The 25,222-nt window shown below is 46.5% G+C and overlaps 1 protein-coding gene across 1 annotated transcript in view; it reads left to right on the plus strand.

Moving 5' to 3' along the window:
- The first annotated feature begins 4,174 nt into the window (after positions 1–4,174).
- The window catches only part of slc25a33 (solute carrier family 25 member 33), a 33,061-nt gene continuing 12,013 nt past the window's right edge, over positions 4,175–25,222 (plus strand). The window contains exons 1-2 of the mRNA XM_070860510.1: positions 4,175–4,334; positions 22,631–22,810. Coding sequence (XP_070716611.1) covers positions 4,294–4,334; positions 22,631–22,810 — 221 coding nt within the window. The 5' untranslated portion in view covers positions 4,175–4,293. The remainder of the gene's footprint in view (positions 4,335–22,630; positions 22,811–25,222) is intronic.

Below are 25,222 nucleotides of genomic sequence, written 5' to 3' on the forward strand. Positions count from 1 at the left end.
CTGTTTTTATTTTCGATTTCCAGATTTTATTGTGATGTCTGCCAACTGCAGCAAATGGTCACATGCGTTTTGCGGTGGTTTGACGCCCATTGGTACCGATAAATGAGGCTTAGGTTTTACTCGCTCCCTCTGAATTACTCAGAGCCTTTGACAAAATGAGCGTGAGCTCGGCTTTATGCGGGATATGGACTGCAATGCAGATTGGTGCCAGACAATGTTAACTGCTGCACTTGATGACAAGGGGTAAAATTCTGTTTTATTGGCAAGGGCGTTGTCTGGTCGCTTGTTACCATCTCAAGTTTTTGGTCACTTGTCCTAATGCCTCCTAAGTGGCCCGGTGTCAATTTTGTTTGATAATCACTCCTGTGAAGCTGCTGTGTGTCAGCCGTGGCTCAGTGGGCAGCACTCTTGCCTCTGGTTCAGAAGGTTGTGGGTTCAAGTCCCACTCCTGACACTTGAGCACTTAAATCTAGGCTGACACTCCAGTGCAGTGCTGAGGTAGTGCTGCACTGTCGGAGGTGCACAAACTGGCTGCTGCATTTCCTACATTACAACAGTGACTACACTCCAAAAAGTACTTCATTGACTGCAACATGCATTGAGACATCTGGTGGTCATGAATGGCGCTATAGAAATGCAAGTCTTGTTTTAATTTACTAATGTCTTTTGGATGAGACATTAAACCGAAGCCCCGTCTGCCCTCTCAGGTGGACGTAAAAGATCCCACGGCACCCTTTTGAAGAAGAAGCAGAGGAGTTAGCCCTGGCTAATATTTACCCCTCAATCAACATCAGTAAAAACAGATGATCTGGTCATTATCACATTGCTGTTTGTGGGAGCTTGCTGTGCGCAAACTGGCTGCTGCATTTCCTACATTACCACAGTGACTACACTCTAAAAAGTACTTCATTGGCTGCAACGTGCATTGAGACATCTGGCGGTTGTGAATGGCGCTATAGAAATGCAAGTCTTTTTTTAATTTACTACGTTAAAGAGACTATATAGATGCAAGTTGTTGCTGGTAAAGAAAGTAAAAACCATTCTTTGGATAGTTTCCATACACATGAAGCATTTATCATTCACTGATCGACAGCCTCAACAACGGTGCGTTAAGGCTGCAGATGATTCGCATCAAGTAACTTCGAGGACTTACCAAATGAGGAATACACGGCTGCTTGCTGTTGACATCTGCAAAGCTTGTGCTCGGGCTGAGCCCCTTATATAAAGCTACGTGATAGCAGCAGCGTCCGTGTTCCTGGCAATCTCCCACATGGATTACTCACAGCTTCTTGTATTTCTGTGAATAGTGTCAGTGAGCACGTGGTGCCTCGTTGCTTCTGGTCATGGGATGCCCTGAAATTGGGAAGCAATGTCAAAATCTCGGCGGTGAAGCAGAAGTTCTTATCGGACTCCGCAGCAAAATGAATGGGCCCATTTACAGCATTGTTGTCTGCAGTGATATTATATCTTGAAAAGAGAAGGCTGAGGAGTGAACTAATAGAGAGGTCTTTAAAATTACGAAAGCTTTTGATAGTTTAGACACAGGGAAGAGCATAACTAGAGGCCATCAATATAAGATAGTCATCAAGAAATCAAATAGGGAATTCAGAAGAAACTTCTTTACCCAGAGAGTGGTGAGAATGTGGAGCTCGCTGCCACAGGGAGTGGTTGAGGCGAATAGTATCGATGCATTTAAGGGGAGGCTGGACAAACATATGGGGGAGAAGGGAATAGAGGGTTATGCTGATAGAGTTAGATGAGGAAAGAGGGGAGGAGGCTCGAGTGGAGCATAAACGCCGGCATGGACTGGTTGGGCCGAATGGCCTGTTTCTGGGTTATGATTCTAATTCTATGTTAGAAAATGCTGGATCGAATGGGTTTTGTTGAATTCATTGTCTTAATTCACCGTTGATTATCTGACCCCCAACTTTAGCCTGGGAATTGTTTTCTGTATTTTGTGGGTCAGACATCAGGCTCTGCGGCACAACCAGCAATAACTAGTGAACACCTTCACTGCAGTAATTGTTAATGCTGCTGGCCTGGGCGAGTGTTACTGTCATCCATCTAATAAGCGTAGGATATCTCCCAGCTACCCACTGCCAATGGTAAATTTGCCTGCAAACGGAGCCTGCCTGGTGACTGATTTCTTCACGAGCAAGTACAGTACTTGTTTTGTTGCATGGCTGATCATGGTCCGTGCTATTTATAAACCTTCTAAGTGTGTGTGATCTCATGTTCCCAATTGCTCTAAATCAAGTCCGAAAGCAAATTAGAGGTCAGAAAAAATCAGCAGGATATGACTGGCTTTCTTCTGAATTGAGTTATTTTGACAGTGTGACAGTATATGTGACCGACCTGTCTTAAAACCATTTTATTTATACATTATAATCAAAGTAACAAATCTTTTGGAGACTGCTCCATGCCATAGACCATGACACCACAGCCACTTGCGTTATTCCACCCGTGACATTTTAAATCATCTTTTTTAAAACTATAATTGCAGCTCTTTTTTTAAAAAATCATTCAGACGAAATGTATTTCTTCTTTTTATGAGCTTCGCACTTGTTTATTTTTATTTAGTGTTTCCTTCACTGAGCAGGGTTGCTTCACTTGCCTCTGTATACGTCACCACTGCTCTCACTAACCAAATCTATGCTGGAATAGGGCCTGAACCCACAACGTTCCGGACTCCAGTCAACTGAGCCAATAGAATATATCGGAACATTGGAAATGCTCGACGGAAAAAAGACCAGGGTTTGCCTTCTGCCATCCTGGTAGTCGCATGATACAACGATAATAGACTTGTTGACTAATTCTCACTATCATTCTACATAGAATGGCACAGAATATACGGCACAGAAACAGGCCATTCGGCCCAACTTGTCCATGCCCGCATTTATGCTCACTCGAGCCTATCAATGAAGATAACCTGAGTTGTGGAGAGCTTTGGGAACTATAGGCCATTTGTACTCCCAAGCACGCTACATTTACCACATGTCATGTCACAAATTACTCATCTCCTAAAGTGTTATGTTCTAAAATAAATCTATCTAGTTTATGTCTCTGTGTGTTCGGCAAATATAAGGAGAATAAACCACGTGCCAGTAGCCCCCTTTGTTTATTTTCCTTTCCAGGCCTTCCCTTGCCTGTCTGAGTGTAGACACCCTTTGTGTGTGTGTGTGCGTTGTATGTAAATGCACCATGTATATGTATATGTGTAAATGCACCCTGTGTGTGCGTGTAAATGTACCGTGTGTGTGCAAATGCACCCTCTGTGTGTGCGTGTGTGTGTAAATGCACCGTGTATGTATGTATGTGTATGCGTGTAAATGCACCCTGTGTGTGTGCATGTAAATGCACCCTCTGTGTGTGTGTGTGTAAATGCACCCTGTGTGTGTGTGTGTAATTGCACCATGTGTGTGTGTGTGTGTGTGTGAATACACCCTGTGTGTATGTGAGTGTGTGTAAATGCATCGTGTGTGTGTGCGTGTGTAAATGCACCGTGTGTGTAAATGCACCCGGTGTGTGTGTAAATACATCCTGTGTGTAAATGCACCCTCCATGTGTGTGTCTGTGTAAATGCACCGTGTGTGTGTGTATAAATGCACCCTGTGTGTGCGCATAAATGCAAGATCTGTGTGTGTGTGTGAATGCACCCCGTGTGTGTAACGGCACCCTCTCTGTCTATGTGTAAATGCACCCTGTGTGTGTGTGTAAGTGTACCCTGTGTGTGTGTGTGTAAATGCACCCTGTGTGTATAAGTGCACCCTGTGTGTGTGTGTGTAAATGCACCCTGTGTGTGTCTGTGTAAATGCACCCTGTCTATGTGTAAATGCACCCTGTATGTGTGTAAGTGCACCCTGTGTGTGTGTGTAAATGCACCCTGTGTGTGCGTGTGTGTAAATGCACCCTCTGTCTGTGTGTATGTGTGTGAGTGCATCCTGTGTGTGTGTGTAAATGCACCCTGTCTGTCTGTGTGTGTGTGTGTAAATGCACCCTGTATGGGTGTGGGTGTAAATGCACCCTGTGTGCGTGTGTGTGAGGCTGAGCGCGCAGCCAGCTGCGCCCTGGAGCGCGCGCGCCCTCCTGACCCCTCCCCGCCTCTGGCCAGCGGATGACGTACGCAATGACGCGAGCCAACGCCCCCGCCCCGCCTCCGGAGACGTCACAAGCCGGTGTGCGCGCGCGTGCGCAGTGACGTGCGCCGCTTGCTGCTGCTGCTGCTGCTCACCCCCGGGGCCGGGCGGCCGTCCGCTGAGCCGAGCCGAGCTGCACATCATGACCGTCTGAAGGATGGCTCACCGGGACACCGCGCTGCACCTCTTCGCGGGAGGGTGAGTGAGTGAGTGAGAGCGGGCCACGGTGTGAGGGATGGGAGATCCGTTCGGGCCGGACAGCCCCTTCCCCTCCCCCTCCCGGCTGCCCCTGGTTACCGGGCAGCAGCAACAACAACAACAACAACTTGTCCCCCTGGGGCTTATTGTCCACAGAGCCCTCAGTGCAGCTCAACCCTGCTCTGCCTCACCTCACCCTGAGTGCTCCAAACTTCAACCCCCTTCCCCACTCTCCCCCTTTGCTGCTGAGAGATAAAATGTCTGCAAATGTACTTAATTTATTTTGGAGGAAGATTACCTTTCCCTCCCATGTTCTATACCAAGTGTAGGACCATATTCCATTGCAATTGAAGAAGGTGGGGTGGGGTGGTGTGAGAGAGAAAAATATATTCCAGGATTAATTATTGTGATTGAATGATGGAAAAAAACATATTCCAGTATTAATTAACTGTGGAAAGGGGGGAAAAAAAGTTATTTTAGACACCAATGGTTATGTTTTGGGATTTTTTTTTGTGTGTGCATTTTTCTGGCCTTGGCAGCTGAACGATCATGACGATGAGATAGCCTTAAGAGTCCCAGACGTGTGGAGGGTTCCCCAGAATAGAATCAGCTGTATTTGAGTTGGTGCCACAACTGTGATCCAGAAAAGATTTGTATGGGATATGTTCGCAAGCCCATGATTTTACATTATATCCTCATGTGACACTAGCCTGTTATTTTGCTTCTAACTTGCATAATTCTTGAATATAGTTCTGCAGTGATCAGCTCACTGCAATAATTTTATTTATAATTAAATTGCTTTCATTTTAATGAAAACATAATGCAAATTATGAAATAGAATGGAAATGGAGTGCATATTAATATAAGTGGATTATCTTGACGTTATTATTTGTGGAGTGGTGAAATGCCTTTCTGCTGATTTTGTCTTTCTTAATTGTGGTACCAGAGCTTCTCCAGGGTGTTGCTAATTTCAGAATAGCCTGTAGCTGTGACTATGGCAAAGTCTTTTCACACCCTGTTGATTACTGGCTTTCTATGTCACTCTCTTGGGAGCAGTTTGGTTGGTATGATTGAAGTTTAGGGTTGCCTTGTCTAATTGGATGTCCTTGTGCCTGAGTCCAGAGAGTGAATAAGGATATGTTATTTGATCGTGGTATCAGCCGTGGCTCAGTGGGTAGCACTCTCACCTGAGTCAGAGGGTTGTGGGTTCAAGTCCCATTCCAGAGACTTGAGCACAAAATCTAGGCTAGCACTCCCAGTGCAGTGCTGAGGGAGTGTTGCACTGTCGGAGGTGCCGTCTTTCAGATGAGATGCTAAACCGAGCCAGGTGGACGTAAAAATATTTCAAAGAAGACAGGGAAGTTATCCCTGGTGTCATCACATTTCTGTTTGTGGGAGCTTGCTGTGGGCAGATGTTTTTTGCATTACAACAGTGACTCCACTTCAAAAGTACTCCATTGACTGTAAAGCACTTTGAGATGTCCTGAGGCTGTGAAAAGTGACAGATAAAGGCAAGTCTTTTTATAGTTGAACCCAATCCAGTCTGTTGTTTGTATAGGTGTGCATATATTGGCTCCCAGTTATGTAATGCCGCGATTTTAAAATTCTCATCCTTTTTTTCAAATCCCTCCATGGCCTCACCCCTCCCTATCTCTGTAATCTCCTCCAGCCCCACAACACCCGAGATATCTGCCTTCCTCCAATTCTACCCTCTTGAGCATCCCCGATTTTAAATGCTCAACCATCGGTGGCTGTGCCTTCAACTGTTTGGGCCTGAGGCTCTGGAATTCCCTCCCTAAACTTCTCTGCCCCTCTACCTCTCTTTCCTCCCAGACACTCCTTAAACCCTACCTCTTTTCCATAATATATCCTTAAGTGGCTGGGTGGCAAATTTTGTTTGAAAATGCTCCTGTTTTACTACGTTAAAGGTGCTAAATAAATACTTGTTGTAGTTATTGGTGCCGCTGTTGTTGCAGCTGCAGTTATTGTAGTTGCAAGCCTTTTTATAATTCAGCTCAAGAACAAGACATCGGGAGCAGATGGAATCCCCGCTGAGGCACTAAAGTATGGCGGAGAAGCACTATTGGCACGGATGCATGACCTCATCTCTCATCTGGAAGGAGGAGAGCATGCTAGGAGATCTCGGAGATGCCATAATCGTGACCATCTTCAGAAAAGGGGACGAGTCCGACTGCGGCAACTACAGAGGAATCGCCCTGCTGTCGGCCACTGGGAAAGTCATCGCAAGAATCCTCCTCAACCATCTTCTCCTTGTGGCTGAGGAGCTCCTCCCAGAGTCACAATGTGACAACTACAAGAGAAATGAAGGGAACAGCACCAACCCATATACATGGCCTTTTTGACCTTGGAGACCTTTGACACTGTCGTCCTCAGTTCGGCTGCCCCCAAAAGTTTGTCATGATCCTCCACCTGCCCCACGGTGACATGCAAGCCGTGATCCTGACCAACGAATCCACCACAGACCCAATCCACATCCGGACCGGTAGGTCAAGCGAGGCTGCATCATCACACCAACGCTCTTCTTGATCTTGCTGCAATGTTCCATCTCACTATCAACAAGCACCCCGCTGGAGTGGAACTAATCTATAGACCAATGGGAACTTGTTCAACCTATGTCACCTCCAGGCTAGATCCAAGGTTGTCCCATCCTCTTGTCATCGAACTACAGTATGTGGACGATGCTTGCGTCTGCGCACACTCAAAGGCTGAACTCCAAGCCATCGTCAACACCGTCACCGAGTGCAAAAGCATGGACCTTACGCTGTTGTTGCTGTACAGGTCATGAACAGTAACCAGGAGTGGAAACCATGGTTGATTTTCCTTCCACTTCCCTCAGTTGCTGGGACCAGTAATGGTGCCCAATGGTGCAAAAACAAAATCAAACCTGAAATTTTGTGGCTATATGGTCCATTTTGGGGTTGTGGGTTCACCTCCCACTCCAGGGACTTGAGCACAAAAATCCAGGCTGACACTCAGTGCAGTGCTGAGGTATTGAGGGAGTGTTGCACGGGAGTGCTGCACTGTCGCAGTTGCCGTCCTTTGGCTGAGACATCTGCTCTCTCAGTTGGACATTAAAAATCCCAGGGCACTATTTTGTAGAAGAGCAGGGAAGTTATTTATCCCACAACATCACTGAAACAGATTATCTGGTCATTATCACACTGCTGGTTTGTGGGAGCTTGCTGTGCGCAAATTGGCTGCCACATTTCCTACATTAGAACAGTGACTACATTTCAAAAAGTACTTCATTGGCTGAAAAGCGCTTTGGGGCATCCCAAGGCACCATATAAATGCAAGTGTTCCTTTCATTGGGACATCAGGAAAGTGACTAACATTTTTTCAATTACCCTTGGGTGATGAAAAGTACTGAAATATTTTTCTGCACAAATATTCTAAGGACATTCCAGTCACATTTCTGGAGTTTTTCATTGTTTGAAGTTTCATGAACTCGTGGACAAATAACTTTACAACTTCATCCCATCCATTATTGTTTTGATCGCAGTTCTATGCAACACTCAAGGGATACCGATTGAATCTTCCACACTTGTCAATATGACCTGTGCGTCGAATGTCCCGGAAGTGCTCTCGATGGTAAACATGATTCATGCAGTCTTTTATTCCACCTGAGTGAGCCCTTTGCATAAACCTGGTGGTACATGTGGCTGAACAGCTGTAGAGAGAATGGCAGAACAGGTTGAATCACCCTTATTCGGGTGGTGCATGAGCACAACGCAGCCAGTCAAAATCCTCGAAATATCAATGTAAAATAAATTTACCCAACTTCAGAGCCGACATCTCTGGGCCCGCCGGCACCTCGGGGCCTGCTGTCCCGCCAACACCACACTGACTGACTGTTGTTTCAGCCAATCAGCGCCCACACACACTGAAAATACGTGACCTCCTCTTGTCCGGAAATATCCCTCATTCGGAACTTGCCAGGTCCCGAGGGTTCCGGATAAGGGAGGTTCGACCTGTACTTGGTGTTCTGTCGAATGTTATAAATCTGAAATGAAAAACGCACGAGTCATTAACACCACTTGGAATAATGCAAACCATGCCACTTGAATGTTGAATAGCGTCAATCCTGCATGTTGAAACTAGTACAATTAGCACATGGACCAGCGAGAAGAAATAATATTTATACATTTTGTTTATCTTTTTAATAAGATTACTGTGCTGTAAAATCTGAAATGTTGATCCTTTATGCTGATAATTTATTATCGGAGCGTTTGTGGTGTTTACGAGCAGCGTTTAGTTGGTTGCAATTGGGGAGGGGCGAGCTATCAGCCGGTACAGTCATCTTTCACAGCAATGTAGAAGGAAAGAATTCACATGGCATATATCCCACTGTCTACGATCATATGAGTGTGTAGCAATCCCATCAAGGATATTTGGCAGTAACCCAAAAATGTTGTTGCATTAATCATTAGTCTAGCTAGAAGATATATAAATGTGTTTGTACACAGCTTTATTTGAAGCGCTATAGATTGGATTGAGCCTCTAGGGGCCCAAGTTTCCACATGATTCGCGCCTGATTTTTAGGAGCAACTGGTGGAGAACGGACTATTTTAGAAATCGCAATTCTCCACATTTTTTTTTTTCTGCAGTTCTAGTCAGGTAGAACAGTTCTACTTTAGAACAGAATTTTTTCTTCAAAAGGGGGCGTGTCCGGCCACTGACGCCTGATTTGAAAGTTTCCACAGTGAAAATGTACTCCAAACTAAAGTAGAATGGAGCCAGTGAAGATTTTTGTAGAACTGAAAAAACCTGTTCTACACATTAAAAAATCAGGCGCAGGTTACAAATTAGGTGTCCAGAACGAGGTGGGGGGGAGGGGGGGGAAGGGAACTCATTAAATTCGACAATAAATCCTTATTTATACTTATACAAATATTATACAAATAAATCCAACCTGAATAAACATTTATAAGCAAAGAAAAGATTAAATAAACCATCTTCCTACTTGTGTGAAAGTGCTTCAGGCAGCTCAGCGATGTTCCTGCGAACGGCGGGGAGGGAGGGGCAGGCAGTAACGAGGCAGCAAACAGCTTTCCACTTGAGGTGGAAGCCTTAGTCAGCTCAGCGATGTTCCCGCGAACGGGGGAGGGATAGGTGGGGGGAGGGAGGGAGAGAGAGGGAGGGGCAGGCAATGTTTTTTTCACATTGCGCGTGCGCGAACACTCCAACGTGCACGCGCAGCGTTGCTGGCAGGGAAAACAACTCATTTAAATAGTACCCGCCCCCTCCCACTTACAAAATCGGCGCGAGTGTAGGCTCCGCCCCCCCTGCACGCCGCGCCAGGCAGACAAGGAGCTGCAGAACGCTCGAGAATCGAGATTTTTTTTTTTAGGCGCCGTTTTAGGCGCGAAAAACGGGTGCCCAGCTTGGAGGGGCGCCCGTTTTTTTTTTCTTGTGAAAACTTGGGCCCATTATGTCGTCTCCTTCCTGTCACGCACCAGTCCTTAGCTGAGCTGAGTAGGTGGTTGACCTAATTCCAACCCTTTGCCAATATTGCTCAAGCCAGCTGCGAACAAGTGCGTAAGCAATATCTACGACTATCTTTTTTAATCTTCTCTCCATTGGCTCCCCGTGGGGAAGCACCTATTTTTGCGTTGCCTTTTTTCCGTTTTTTTGACTTGAGATTGGAAGCTCGGGCCGTGAGAAATTGTGATTATTTGCTGTGCGAGTGATCATCGTTATTACTGTGTGTGTAAAATAAGGTTGATGAGAGCTGTCCAAGAGTATTGTCATGTATTAATTATCAGCTCAAGGACTGTTTTCAAAAAACGCAGGTTTTGCAACAGTGACTACACTTCATTGGCTGTAAAGCGCTTTGAGACGTCCGGTGGTCGTGAAAAGTGCTATATAAATGCAGTGCAGGTCTTTCTAAGTAAATACAATGAAGGACTATGGGATAAACACATTTCCATCTGAAAGGAATCCTTCCCCAACACCCCTCCCTTGAAAAATTGCTTTGTGATTTGCAAGATATTCAAAGCAGCAGGAACGTTAATGCTAGACTGGAAGCAACTCTAAATTTACCAACGTGTCGGCAAATTTCAATCTTATTCGTGCTGGTGAAAGCTCCAATATCTTACTGGTAATAAAACTTTAATATCTGGAGCTGCTTCATTGCTGTGATTGAACTAAAAGGTTTTTTAAATGCCGCCAATCTCTTGTCTGTCTTTATATACATGTTTACTGTTGCTTCAGTTTGATGTATGCAGTTTTATAATTATCCCTTTAAATTGTGTTAACTTTTTATTTTTACGATCCAGTCTCAGTGTTTTAGAAGTGGGGACACATTTTGCTAAAGTTCGCTTTTGGCTGAAGAAGGTTTTACCTGTTGCCTGTTGCAGCCTGGATGTGTGATGATTGTCATAGCTTTGATCTTTCAATCTTTTGAAACAATTTTCTAGCAATAAGTAAAGGAGTGATGCTCCCGTTATACGCGAGGCCAGCAGCCTAATCACATTCCGAGAAGAGAACTTCTCCATAGTGCTGCAACTTGGGGAATAGGACAATCGGAATAGGAAAAATAGAAAAGCAGAGTGTTTTTTAAAGAGTGAGAGATTGAGAAATGTTGGTGTTCAGAGGGACCTGGCTGTCCTTGTACACGAATCACTGAAAGTTAATATGCAGGTACAGCAAGCAATTAAGAAAGCAAATGGTATGTTGGCCTTTATTACAAGAGGATTTGAGTATAAGAGTAAAGACGTCTTACTGCAGTTATATCGGGCCTTGGTGAGACCACACCTGGAGTATTGTGTACAGTTTTGGTCTCCTTACCTAAGGAAGGATATACAGGTACAACGTCCCGAATCCGGAATTCCAAAAACGGGAATGTCCGAAAACCGGACATTTTTGAGGCAGCCAAGATGGCGGTGTCGGGCGGCGAGGGACGAGTAAACCGGTAAAAAATGCAGCGCCAGGGGGCAGCGGGAATCGGCGGGTGGCGAGCACCAACAGCGAGGTCTGAAATCCGGCAAAACCCAAAATCCGGCACTGAGTCGGTCCCGAGGTTTCCAGATTTCAGAAGTTGTACCTGTACTTGCCATTGAGGGAGTGCAACGAAGTTACACCAGACTGATTCCTGGGATGGGGGCATTGTCCTATGAGGAGAGATTGAGTAGACTAGGCCTATATTCTCTAGAGTTTAGAAGAATGAGAGGTGATCTCATTGAAACGTACAAAATTCTTACAGGACTTGGCATGGAAGATGTTTCCCCTGGTTAGTGAGTCTAGAACTAGGGTTCAGCCATTTAGGACTGACGTGAGAGACTTCTTCACTCAGAGGGTGGTGAACCTTTGGGAATTCTCGACCCTAGAGAGCTGTGGAGGCACAGTCATTGAGTATATTTAAGATAAGTCGCTAGATTTTTGGATATTAAGGGAATCAAGGGATATGGGGATAGTGCAGGAAAGTGAAGTTCAGGTAGAAGATCAGCCATGATCTCATTGAATGGCGGAGCAGGCTCGAGGGGCCGAATGGCCTACTCCTGCTCCTAATTCTTATGTTCTTAATATAGCAGCTAAATTTCTGCTGCTTCCCCGCTCTGTACTTTTGAAAATGCTTTTGGTTAACCTTCCATAAATTGGCATTGTCAACGTGACAGAATAATAAATGTTTTCCCTCAATGAAGATGTTAAGACAAAGGAAAACATCTGTTAGGGTGGAGAGCAGGAGTGATTAAATGACAGAAGGGATGATGATGCAAGGCGAAAGGGGGTGATGGTGCAAGTACAGAAACAAAAGATGGGTCCAGAGGAGGCGTGAATGGTTACAGCAGAACCATTACCAGCACCTGCTCTCCGAGACAGTGGGAGCGATGGTTATGATCTAAAGTTGTTGAACTTGAGGTTGAGGCCAGGAGGCTGTAAAGTGCCTAACCAAAATATGAGGTACTGTTCCTCAACCTTGCATTGAGCTTCATTGGTACAGTAATACAAAGGAAAAATACTGCGGATGCTGGCAATCTGACACACAAACAGAAAATGCCTGCAGAACTCAGCAGGTCAGGCAGCAACTGTGGAGAGAGAAACCAAGTTAACGTTTCAGGTCGGTGACCCTTCGTCAGAACTGGAAAATGTTCTGATGAGGGTCGCTGACCTGAAACGTTAACTTGGTTTCTGCTGAGTATTTTCAGCATTTTCTGTTTCTATTTCATTGGAACAGTGTCGGAGGCTGTGGACTGAGTGGGGGTGGGACAGAGAATTAAAGTGCCAAGCGACCCGAAGCTGGGAGTCACGCTTGCAGGCTGAACGTAGGTGTTCAGCAAAGTGATCACCCAAAAACTGTGTTTGGTCTCCCCAATGTAGAGGAGGCCACATCGTGAGTAGCGAATATAGTATACAGGTACAACGTCTCGAATCCGACTGTCCAAATCCCGGAATTGTCCGAAAACCGGACATTTTTGAGGCGGCCAAGATGGCGACATCAGGCGGCGAGGGATGAGGAAACTGTTTTTTAAAAAAAAAAATGCAGTTCTGGGTTGGGGGGGGGGGGGGCGGGGTGGGGTGGGAGAGGGCGGGAATCGGTGGGCGACGAGGATCGGTGGATCGGCTGGCGGCAAGAAGTGGAGGGTCAGCAGGCGGTGAGGAACGGCAACAGCGAGGTCCGAAACCCGGCACGGTCTCTGTCCCGAGGTTGTCGGATTTCAGGCGTTGTACCTGTACTAAATTGGAAGAAGTGCAAGTAAATCGCTGCACCCTGGGTGTTAGGAAGGGTGGAGGAGGAGGTCGGATCGCCTGCACTTGCATGGGAAGGGGAATCTAAAGTGAACTTTAATGAGTATTTACCCATGTTCTCTTTGACCCAGGAGTGAGTGAGTGTTAATGGATTTCTGAAGTGAGAGAGTCCATTTTCCAACACAGACAACAACCTGTATTTATATAGCACCTTTAACGTAGTGAAATGTCCCAAGGCGCTTCACAGGAGTATTACGAGATTAAAAATTTGACACCGGGCCGCATAACATAGAAACATAGAAAATAGGTGCAGGAGCAGACCAATCAGCCCTTCTAGCCTGCACCGCCATTCAATGAGTTCATGGCTAAACATGAAACTTCAGTACCCCCTTCCTGCTTTCTCGCCATAACCCTTGATCCCCCGAGTAGTAAGGACTTCATCTAACTCCCTTTTGAATATATTTAGTGAATTGGCCTCAACTACTTTCTGTGGTAGAGAATTCCACAGGTTCACCACTCTCTGGGTGAAGAAGTTTCTCCTCATCTCGGTCCTAAATGGCTTACCCCTTATCCTCAGACTGTGACCCCTGGTTCTGGACTTCCCCAACATTGGGAACATTCTTCCTGCATCTAACCTGTCTAAACCCATCAGAATTTTAAACGTTTCTATGAGGTCCCCTCTCATTCATCTGAACTCCAGTGAATACAAGCCCAGTTGATCCAGTCTTTCTTGATAGGTCAGTCCCGCCATCCCGGGAATCAGTCTGGTGAATCTTCGCTGCACTCCCTCAATAGCAAGAATGTCCTTCCTCAAGTTAGGAGACCAAAACTGTACACAATACTCCAGGTGTGGCCTCACCAAGGCCCTGTACAACTGTAGCAACACCTCCCTGCCCCTGTATTCAAATCCCCTCGCTATGAAGGCCAACATGCCATTTGCTTTCTTAACCGCCTGCTGTACCTGCATGCTAACCTTCAATGACTGATGTACCATGACACCCAGGTCTCGTTGCACCTTCCCTTTTCCTAATCTGTCACCATTCAGATAATAGTCTGTCTCTCTGTTTTTACCACCAAAGTGGATAACCTCACATTTATCCACATTATACTTCATCTGCCATGCATTTGCCCACTCACCTAACCTATCCAAGTCACTGTGCAGCCTAATAGCATCCTCCTCGCAGCTCACACTGCCACCCAACTTAGTGTCATCCGCAAATTTGGAGATACTGCATTTAATCCCCTCGTCTAAATCATTAATGTACAATGTAAACAGCTGGGGCCCCAGCACAGAACCTTGCGGCACCCCACTAGTCACTGCCTGCCATTCTGAAAAGTACCCGTTTACTCCTACTCTTTGCTTCCTGTCTGACAACCAGTTCTCAATCCACGTCAGCACACTACCCCCAATCCCATGTGCTTTAACTTTGCACATTAATCTCTTGTGTGGGACCTTGTCGAAAGCCTTCTGAAAGTCCAAATATACCACATCAACTGGTTCTCCTTTGTCCACTTTACTGGAAACATCCTCAAAAAATTCCAGAAGATTTGTCAAGCATGATTTCCCTTTCACAAATCCATGCTGACTTGGACCTATCATGTCACCATTTTCCAGATGCACTGCTATGACATCCTTAATAATTGATTCCATCATTTTACCCACTACTGAGGTCAGGAAATTAGTGCAGGTAACCAAAAGCTTGGTCAAAGAGTTATGTTTTAAGGAATGTCTTGAAGGAGGAAAGAGAGGCGGAGAGGTTTAGGCAGGGAATTCCAGAGCTTGGGGCCTGGGCAACAGAAGGCACGGCCACCAATGGTTGAACGATTATAATCAGGGATGCTCAAGAGGGCAGAATTAGAGAAGCGCAGACATCTCGGTGGGGGTGGGGGGTGGGGGGTAGCGGTTTGTTGTGGGGCTGGAGGAGATTAGAGAAGGGCAAGACCATAGAGGGATTTGAAAATAATGATGAGAATTTTGAAATCGGTGTTGCTTAACCAGGAGCCAATCTATGTCAGCGAGCACAGGAGTGATGAGTGAGCGGGACAGTGAGAGTTAGGACACGGGCAGCCGAGTTTTGGATCACCTCTAGTTTATGTTGGGTAGAATGTGGGAGGTCAGCCAGGAGCGCGTTGAATAGTCAAGTTTAGAGGCAACAAAGGCATAGATGAGGGCATCAGCAGTGGATGAGCTGAGGCAGGGATGGAGACGGGCGATGTTATGCAGGTGAAACAACCTAGTTAAGTTTAGTAAGGAAGCGTCCATCGTAACGAGCAGCATGGAAAGTGACTCCGTTGCTCCAAAGGTTTTGTAGTGAAGACTGCCTTTACACATAGATGTTTTTCTTCCCCTCTGTTTTTAAACACACTGGTGCAGCTAGATAATAACAGAAAATGCTGGCAATACTCAGCAGGTCAGGCAGCATCTGTGGAGAAAGAAACCAAATTAATGTTTCAGGTTGATAGTCTTTCATGGTCACCATTACTGATACAGGAACAATGTCCGGAATCCTCGGGACAGAGTCTGTGTCGGTCTGTGCCGGTTTTTGGGTTTTCCCGGATTTCAAACAAGAAAATAAATACTCTGGAATCTGGAATCCTCGGGACTAAATTGGTGCTGGATTTTGGGATTTGCCGGATTTTGGACTTCGCCGTGGCCCGAATCCGTGCCGGATTTTGGGTTTTGCTGGATTTCGGACCTCGCTGATCCTTCGCCGCTCGCCGAAATGTCAGTTTTACGAACAATTCCGGTTTTCGGAGTTCCGGATTCGAGATGTTGAACCTGTATTAGCTTTTTATTCCAGATTTATTTGTTCCCCAGGGAGGTAGGTACATTACAACTGCTTATACTGAACTGACACGGACGATCCGTACATGAACTCTGTTGCAATAGAGGCTGTACTTGGCACTGCGATATATGTACGCACTAGGTCCGTGCAGCAGAGCAGGTCTCCAGTCGTCCTGGTTAACCCTTGACACTGGATAAAGACCTAGCTCTGTCAAGCCCGTGTGGTGGCTGATGTGCAACGGTCACCACACGTTAAAAAAATCCACGCACAGGCATCTTCCATCCCCTCAATTGGAGTTCAGGACTGGAACACCGGGTCCTTCATTGAAAAATCTGTGAACTCATGTGGAAGCAAGTCATCCTCGTTCGAGGGACTGCCTATGATGATATGACCTGGCATTGCTTTTACTTGTACTTTGCCTCTGATGTTTTCGCTGAGAAATAAGAAGGAAAAGAAAAAAAAATGTAGATTTATACAGTACCTTTCGCACCTGAACAACTCAAAACATTTTACAGCCAATGAGGTGAACATGACTGTAACATTGCACACAGCGAGGTCCACACCAGGAGTGAAATAAATGACCAGTTCATCTGTTTTGGTAGTGTTGGTTGAGGGATTAATGTTGACTAGGACAGCTGGAGAACGCCCCTGCTTTTTGTTAAAGTCCCATGGGAACAGCACTCCTTTAGCACTGAGGTGAAGTGGGACTATGAACACATGACCTTTTGCTGAGAGTGCTACCACTGATCAAGTTGATATTTGTTTAGAATGTATGCCTAAAAATAGTAACTGGTTGATATTTCTGAGTCGTGCATAGCTTTTGCCTTTAAGGGTAAACGTATCTGCATTGCATTAAGAACATAAGAAATAGAAGCAAGAGTCGGCCATTCAGCCCTTCGAGCATGCTCCGGTATTCAATAAGATTATGGCTGATTGTCCAGTTTCCTGCCTTATCCCCATAACCTTTGATTCCCTTCGTGTCCAAAAATCTATCGATCTCCGTCTTGAATATACTCAATGACTGAGGATTGATTTCCTTTAACTTAATACTTCATATTGCAAATAAGATGGGACTACTTGTAATCTGATACAATGTCCAAACATGCTTACTGCAGCTTTCAAACTACTAAAGTGATTAGATTACAGTAAATTATATAGAATTTACAGACCGCCGGGCCCAACTAATCCATGTTGATGTACATCCTCCACACAAGCAGTAGACCTAATCCTGTGTGCCTGTCCTATTCCTTTAGGTTGCTTTTATTTAAATCCATTTATTTGCACAAGTTCCCAAATCCACAAGAAGTATTTTGGCATATCTGTTAAACTGCAGCAGTCTTGAGTGTGTTGAAAGAAAGAAAGACGTACATTTATATAGCGCCTTTCGTGACCACCGGACGTCTCAAAGCGCTTTACAGCCAATTAAGTACTTTGTGGAGTGTAGTCACTGTTGTAATGTGGGAAATGCAGCAGCCAATTTGTGCACAGCAAGCTATGACAAACAGCAATGTGATAATCTTTTTTTTGTTATGTTGATTGAGGGATAAATATTGGCCAGGGGACCGGGGTAACTCCCCTGCTCTTCTGCGAAATAGTGCCGTGGGATCTTTTACATAAGATCACCTCTCATTCTTCTGAATTTCAATGAGTAGAGGCCCAACCTACTCAACCTTTCCTCATAAGTCAACCCACTCATCACCAGAATCAATCTAGTGAATCTTCTCTGAACTGTCTCCAAAGCAGGTATATCCTGTTTTAAATATGGATACCAAAACTGGATGCAGTATTCAAGGTGTGGCCTCACCAATTATCATCATCATAGGCAGTCCCTCTGAATCAAGGAAGACTTGTTTCCACTCCTGAGTGAGTTCTTTGGTGGCTGAACAGTCCAATACGAGAGCCACAGACGCTGTCAGAGGTGGGACAGACAGTCGTTGAGGGAAGTGGTGGCTGGGACTGGTTTGCCGCATGCTCTTTCCGCTGTCTGCGCTTGATTTCTACATGCTCTCGGCTTTGAGACTCGAGGTGCTCAGCGCCCTCTCGGATGCACTGCCTCCACTTAGGACAGTCTTGGGCCAGGGATTCCCAGGTGTCAGTGGGGAATGTCGCACTTTATCAGGGAGGCTTTGAGGGTGTCTTTGTAGTGTTTCCGCTGCCCAGCTTTGGCTCATTTGCCATGAGGGAGCTCCGAGTAGAGCACTTGCTTTGGGAGTCTCGTGTCTGGCATGCAAACGATGTGGCCTGCCCAGCGGAGCTGATCGAGTGTGGTCAGTGCTCCAATGCTGGGGATGTTAACCTGAATGAGGACGCTGATGTTGGAGTGCCTGTCCTCCATGGGGATTTGTAGGATCTTACAGAGTCATCATTGGTGATATTTCTCCAGCATCTTGAGGTGTCTATTGTACATGATCCATGTCTCTGAGCCATACAGGAGGGCAGGTATTACTACAGCCCTGTAGACCATGAGCTTGGTGGCAGTTTTGAGGGTCTGGTCTTCAAACACTGGAGGTGGTGTTGGATCTCATCGTGGATGCCTGAAGAGGGTTGGGGCGATGACGCAGCCCTGTTTGACCCCGGTCCGGACATGGATTGGGTCTGTGATGGATCTGTTGGTAAGGATCACGGCCTGCATGTCGTTGTGGAGCAGGCGGAGGATGGCGACGAACTTTTGGGGGCATCAGTTGACAGTGTCAAAGGCCTTTGTAAGGTCGAAGGCGGCCAAGTATCAGGGCTGGCGCTGTTCCCTGTAGTTTTCCTACAGCTGTCGCGCTGCAAAAATCATGTCCGTTGTGCCCCATAGGGGACGAAATCCGCACTGTGGCTCCGGGAGGAGCTCCTCGGCCACGGGAAGAATACGGTTGAGGAGGATTCTAGCGACGACTTTCCCAGTGGCTGATAGCAGGGAGATTTCTCTGTAGATGCCTCAATCAGACTTGTCCCCTTTTTTAAAGATAGTCTCGATTACTGCATCTCTGAGATCCCCCGGCATGCTCTCCTCCCTCCAGATGAGAGAGATGAGGTCGTGTATTCGCGCCAGTGTGCCTCTCCACCATACTTCAGTGCCTCAGCAGGGATTCCATCCGCACCCGTAGCCTTGTTTTTAAGCTGTCTTATGGCTTTTTCCACCTCGTGCAGTGTTGGGGTCTCACTGAGGTGGCGGCGGGTTGCATGCTGCGGGATGGAGTCGAGAATACTCGAGTCAAAGGCCGAGTCTCAATTGAGGAGATCTTCGAAGTGCTCCTTCCAGCGGGCCCTGACTGCCTTGGTGTCCTTAATAAGTGTTTCCCCGTTCCCCGTTCTTGGCCAGTACTGAGGTGGGGCCTTGGGAGTTTGGACCGTAGGTAACCTTGACTGCGATGAAAAATCCTCGCACATCATGGCTGTCGGCCAGTTGTTGTATCCCCTGTGCTTTTTCCATCCACCACCTGTTCTTTAGGTCCCGGCTTTTTTGTTGGACCTCAGCCTTGAGCCGTCTGCAGTGCTGCTCCCGCGTTGGGTTGTTGTTTAAGGCTCAGAAATGCCCTGCGCTTGCGATCTATTCGTTCTTGGTACTCCTGATCATTCTCATCAAACCAGTCCTGGTGTTTCCTGGTTGAGTAGCCGAGTGTCTCTTTGCAGGCACTGGTTATGGAGGCCTGGAGGGCAGACCAAGCGCTGTGGCATTCTGCGCCTCAGGGTCATCAAGGCACGCCAGGTTAGCTGTGAAGCGCTGGTTATATAGGGCTCTCTTAGCTGGGTCCTTAAGTGATCCGGCATTGACTTTTTTTGTGGTACTGCTTCTGCTGTCCCCTCCGCTTTGGGGCTATGTTGATGTCGATGATTGATCGGATTAGGCGGTGGTCCGTCCAGCAGTCATCGGCTCCTGTCATGGCGCAGGTGATGGACACATCCTTGCGATCTCTGGCTCGGACGATGACATAGTCGAGCAGGTGCCAGTGCTTGGAGCGAGGGTGTTGTCATGATGCCTTGTATTTGTCCCTCTGGCGGAACAAGGTGTTGGTGATGACAAGTTCATGCTCTAGACATTTTGTCAGGAGTAGGGTACCACTGGAGTTGGCTTTCCCTACCCCCTCTCTGCCAATCATGCCCCCCCCCCCCACCCCCCAGAGGTCTGTGTCCTTGCCAGCCCTGGCGTTGAAGTCACCGAGGACGATCAGTTTGTCGCTCGCGGGGACGCAGGACAGGGATTTTTCGAGGTTGGTGTAAAAACCCTCTTTGGCCTCATCAGTTGCATCGAGTGTTGGGGCATATGCACCGATGACTGTGACGCACTGTTTCCGGGATAGGGTGAGTCGAAGAGTCATGAAGCGTTCGTTAGCCCCGCCGGGGCAGTCTTTGAGTCGGTCAACCAGCTCATTTTTGATGGCGAAGCCGACTCAGTGGAGGCGACATTCTTCCTCTGGTTTCCCTTTCCAGAAGAAGATGTAACCCCCACCTTGTTCCTTGAGCAGGCCTTCCCCTGCCCGCCGGGTGTCGCTTAGGCCGGCGATGTCGATATCAAAGCGTCTTAAGTTCCCAGGCAACTATGGCAGTGCGGTGTTCCGGCCTGTCGCTGTTGGAGTTGTCCATGAGGGTCCTGACGTTCCAGGTCCCGAACTTCATGTTAAAGGAGTGGAAGATGTCTGTGCGTGAGTTCTTTTAAAGTGGGGTGATCGTTGCACACCGGCTACCACACGGGCTTAGCTGAGCGATGTCTTGATCCAGTGGCAAGGGGGTCCAAGACGACTAGAGACCAGGCACTGCTGTATGGGCCTAGTTGCCTCCGGCGAGATGTTGGCCGCAGGCTCGGTGCTGGGTAGGGCCCTTGGTGGTAGGTGGTCCCAGGCCTGGTTGGGGGCAGGCATTGGGAGGGTCAGTGGCCCACCGGGGTTCAGGGTGGGAGGGTAGGGAGGTCACAGCCATGGTACTCATCACGTGTTGGAGGTGGTGAAGAGGCCAGGTCGCCAGTGGGGGAGGAGAGCTCCAGTCGTCGCTGAAGGAAGACCGGAGGCCAGTCGCTGACGTGACCTTGTATAACTAGCAAGACTTCCCTGCTTTTATACTCCATCCCCTTTGCAATAAAGGCCAAGATTCCATTGGCCTTCCTGATCACTTGCTGTACCTGCACACTATCCTTTTGTGTTTCATGCACCAGAACCCCCAGGTCCCGCTGTACTGCAGCACTTTGCAATCTTTCTCCATTTAAATAATAACTTGCTCTTCGATTTTTTTTTTCTGCCAAAGTGCATGACCTCACACTTTCCAACATTATACTCCATCTGCCAAATTTTTGTCACTCACTTAGCCATGTCTATGTCCTTTTGCAGGTTCTTTGTGTCCTCCACTTGAGAGACCAGATGGGGCCTCGGTTTAACATCTCATCCAGTAGACGGCACTTCCGACAGTACAGCACTCCCTCAGCACTACACTGGAGTGTCAGCCTCTTTTTTTTCTCTTTATGCTCAAATCCCTGGAGTGGGACTTGAACCCACAACCTTCTGAGAGGCGAGGGTGCTACCCACTGAGGCACAGCTGACATTGTAAATTTACAGTGTTGAGCGTTGAGCTTTTTAAAAAAAAAAATGTCGTTCCTGGAATGTGGGCGTCGCTGGCAAGGCCAGCATTTATTGTCCATCCCTAGTCTTCCTCGAGAAGGTGGTGGTGAGCCGCTGCAGCCCATGTGGTGAAGGTGCTTCCACAGTGCTGTTAGGGAGCGAGTTCCAGAATTTTGACCCAGCGACGATGAAGGAACGGCCGATATATTTCCAAGTCAGGATGGTTGTAACTCGGATGGAACTTGCAGGTGATGGTGCTGAGAGCCCATTTCACATATTACCCATTTGCATCAATGTTGAGCGAGGGAAGGCAGAACACGTGTGTGAAATTCCAACGGGTCGATTTTAACTCTGGGCAAGAATCGGGACTGGAGGGTGCAAAGCGGCCAAAAACCACCTGGCTCGGCAGAGCGTGAGGCCTAGGAGATTTTAACTCCGGGCCTCAATAGCTTTTCCTGACAGAGTCCTGCCTGAAGCCGGAGGGAATTACATCACTGATAGACGGGCGTCACAATTCATGGGCAGGGGAGGGATGTTCAGGCTTTATGGAGGCTTTTTGAACATGATGCGAGATGTTGCAAGGTGGAAGGATTTGGGGAAAGAGTTCCAGATTATAGAGGCAAGATGGCTGAAGGCTCTGCCACTGAAGGTTGAGTGGAGAAAGGGAGGAATGCACAGTAAACCAGAATTAAGAGTGCAGGATACTAGCAGGGCTGGAGCAGATTCTAGTGTTGGGCAGGTACAAGGCTATGGAGAAATTTTGTCGACAAAGCTGAGAATTTTGACACCATTATACTAAGGGATGTTGAGCCACTGGAGGTCAGTAAGGATGAGTTGATTGGTGAGTGGGATCTGTAGGGTTGGATACAAGTAATGGAGTTTTGGAAGAGTTGGTGTTTATGGAGAATTAGAATGGATGAGGTTTTATCCTCCATCTCTTTTAGTTGTTTTTTTCTTAAAGAAAGGCGCTATATAAATGCAAGTCTTTCTCTCATCACAAGCCTTTATCTCCTCCAAAAATAAAGCTCACCCATGGATCAGTCTGATTTGATAAGAACATAAGAAATAGGAGCAGGAGTCGGCCATTCGACCCCTCGAGCCTGCTCCGCCATTCAATAAGATCATGGCTGATCTGATCGTGGCCTCAACTCCACTTCCCTGCCCCCTCCCCATAACCCTTGTCTCCCTTGATGCCTGTGTTTCATATGTACTCCAATAGCTAAGTGAATTAAACTCATTCTTTTTCCATTCTTTGCACTATCCACAGGTGTGGAGGAACAGTGGGAGCAATTGTTACTTGCCCGTTGGAAGTGATCAAGACTAGGCTGCAGTCCTCAGGCTTAACACTTCGTCCGGTCTACATTCCGCAGGTCAACCTTAACACAATCAATGGACCGGGGGTTGTTCGACCAGCACGTGTAGTACCAGGACTTTTCCAAGTTCTCAAGTAAGTGACCTACTCCTGTGTTTTGATTTTGCTGTTTTTCTGCATTTCTTCATAAAAGTAATGAATTAGCTTCTCCGTATTGTGGGCTGTGCAATTCTAGGCTGCTGCACATGTTCCGCGCAATACCCTGGTCAGATCAACTATTGCCCAGCCAGTGCAACTCAAGTTAAATATTAATTGATCCTGGTATTTGGGATCTGCTCATCTATCAGCAAAGTTACAGAGCCAGGCAGTGGTTGGTATTTCATCATCATTTTATTTCTAATGATTAAGGATCTGGATAGGAGAACAAAAGAGCCACATTGTGGTGCAATGACTTTGTGGTTTATCTTTTAGTGTTTTAAACTGTGTTCTATCCTTTAGCAAATGTTAAGAAAACTTGAAAAGTTGTTTCCAAAGATGAACAATTTTGTCGACTATAAAATAATATTGGTACATGTCCGTTTAAGAACATAAGAAATAGGAACAGGAGTAGGCCCCTCGAGCCTGCTCCGCCATTCACTAAGACCATGGCTGATCTGATCATGGACTCAACTCCACTTCCCCGCCTGCTCCCCATAACCCTTGACTCCCTTATCGTTCAAAAATCTCTATCTCCACCTTTAAATATATTCAATGACCCAGCCTCCACAGCTCTCTGGGGTAGAGAATTCCAAAGAGTCACGACCCTCTGAGAGAAGAAATTCCTAAAGTTAGCGATTTATTTCTAATCTATAAACTCTATGGTTAACTTTAATACTCTCTCCACATCCCAAGTCCAATCAGCTGACTCAGTGTCACATCAATTGGATTATTTACCCTTTGGAGCCACAAGGAGATTCAACTAATTATATCTTATGCAGAGTCATATTGCTCACGTTCATTTCTACAGTTTATTTCTAGAGGTGTAGAATTGAAAAGTAGGGAAATAATGCTAAAACCTGTATCGAACCTTGGTTAGACCACATTTGGAGTACTGCGTACAGTTCTGGTCGTCATATTATAAAAAGGATATGGAGGCACTGGCAAGAGTGCAGAGATTTACAAGGATGATACCAGAAATGCGAGGGTATACATATCAGGAATGGATGAACAGGGCTGGGTCTCTTTTCTCTTGGGGAAAAAAGAAGGCTGAGGGATGGCTTAATAGAGGTCTTTAAAATTATGAAAGAGTGGATACAGAGAGAATGTTTCCACGTGTGGGGAAGAGCATAACTAGAGGCCATCAATACAAGATAGTCACCAAGTAAACCAATCGGGAATTCAGAAGAAACTTCTTTACCCTGAGAGTGGTGAGAATGTGGAACTCGCTACCACGGGGAGTGGTTGAGGCGAATAGTGTCGATGCATTTAAGGGGAGGCTAGACAAGCATATGAGGGAGAAGGGAATAGAGGGTTAAGCTGATAGATTTAGACGAGGAAAGACGGGAGGAGGTTCGAGTGGAGCAAAAACGGCGGCATGGACTGGTTGGGCTGAATGACCTGGTTGTGTCGTATATCCGATGTAATTCTGGTTTTATTCGCTTGACCAGTTGAGACCCACCAAATGATTTTAAGGTGTACTGCAGCGACTGGTTGGAGACTCATCGTCATAACTGTTGGACTGCTTTCTTGTTCCTTTTGGTCTCGTTACTTTAAATGGTAGATGACGCACACATTCAGTTGTAGCAATGCAGGATCAGGTCTTCATTGAAACAGCATGCTTCACAAAACCAGTACGAGAGCTGAGACATCATACTATACCAAGAACCTGTATGAATTGTTACACGGTGATTCACTCACATCTCTTCTACTAATTTTACCTTTGATCACTACATTGCATGCATACCACCAATAAATCAAAGATACACACAAATGACAACAGAATAATTACATGATCTAAACAAACATACACTTAACTCTTCTACTTATTTTATCGCCATAGTTATATTGCCCTACCATAGACTCTTCTGATCATTCCCATAAACACAAGTGACCAAGCTGACATATTCCAGACCATCACAGACATGACTGAACAACTTTCACAAATTCCACCATCCTCCTTTCCTGTGGAGGTATTCTTGCTTTAGGCCTCCTCGCACAATTCATCCCACGCTCAGCAGAAAGCGGTTTTAATTCATCGTGTACTGGTCCTGTTGACAGCCTAGAAAGGACATCAAGGTACCCTGGCAGTGCAAACTTTTGCTCGCACAATAACCAGGCAGAAACCGGTTGACATTGTTTGTTTCTGCTTGCTGTAATTTGAACAGTACTATTTAGGAGAGAGCTCTGTCAATGCCTGGACACACATTTGCAGAGTTCTCGCCCAAAAGTCAGAAATGTAAACACTTGAGAGTGGGAAGAGGGGAATCTCTGCTTTCCAACCATTTAAATTTAAGGTCAAGTTTGCAAAGTGCTCAGGGAATCCACCAGATTTACACTCCATGCAGTGTC

This window comes from Pristiophorus japonicus, chromosome 18 (genome assembly GCF_044704955.1).
Source record: "Pristiophorus japonicus isolate sPriJap1 chromosome 18, sPriJap1.hap1, whole genome shotgun sequence".
Classification (NCBI taxonomy): domain Eukaryota; kingdom Metazoa; phylum Chordata; class Chondrichthyes; family Pristiophoridae; genus Pristiophorus; species Pristiophorus japonicus.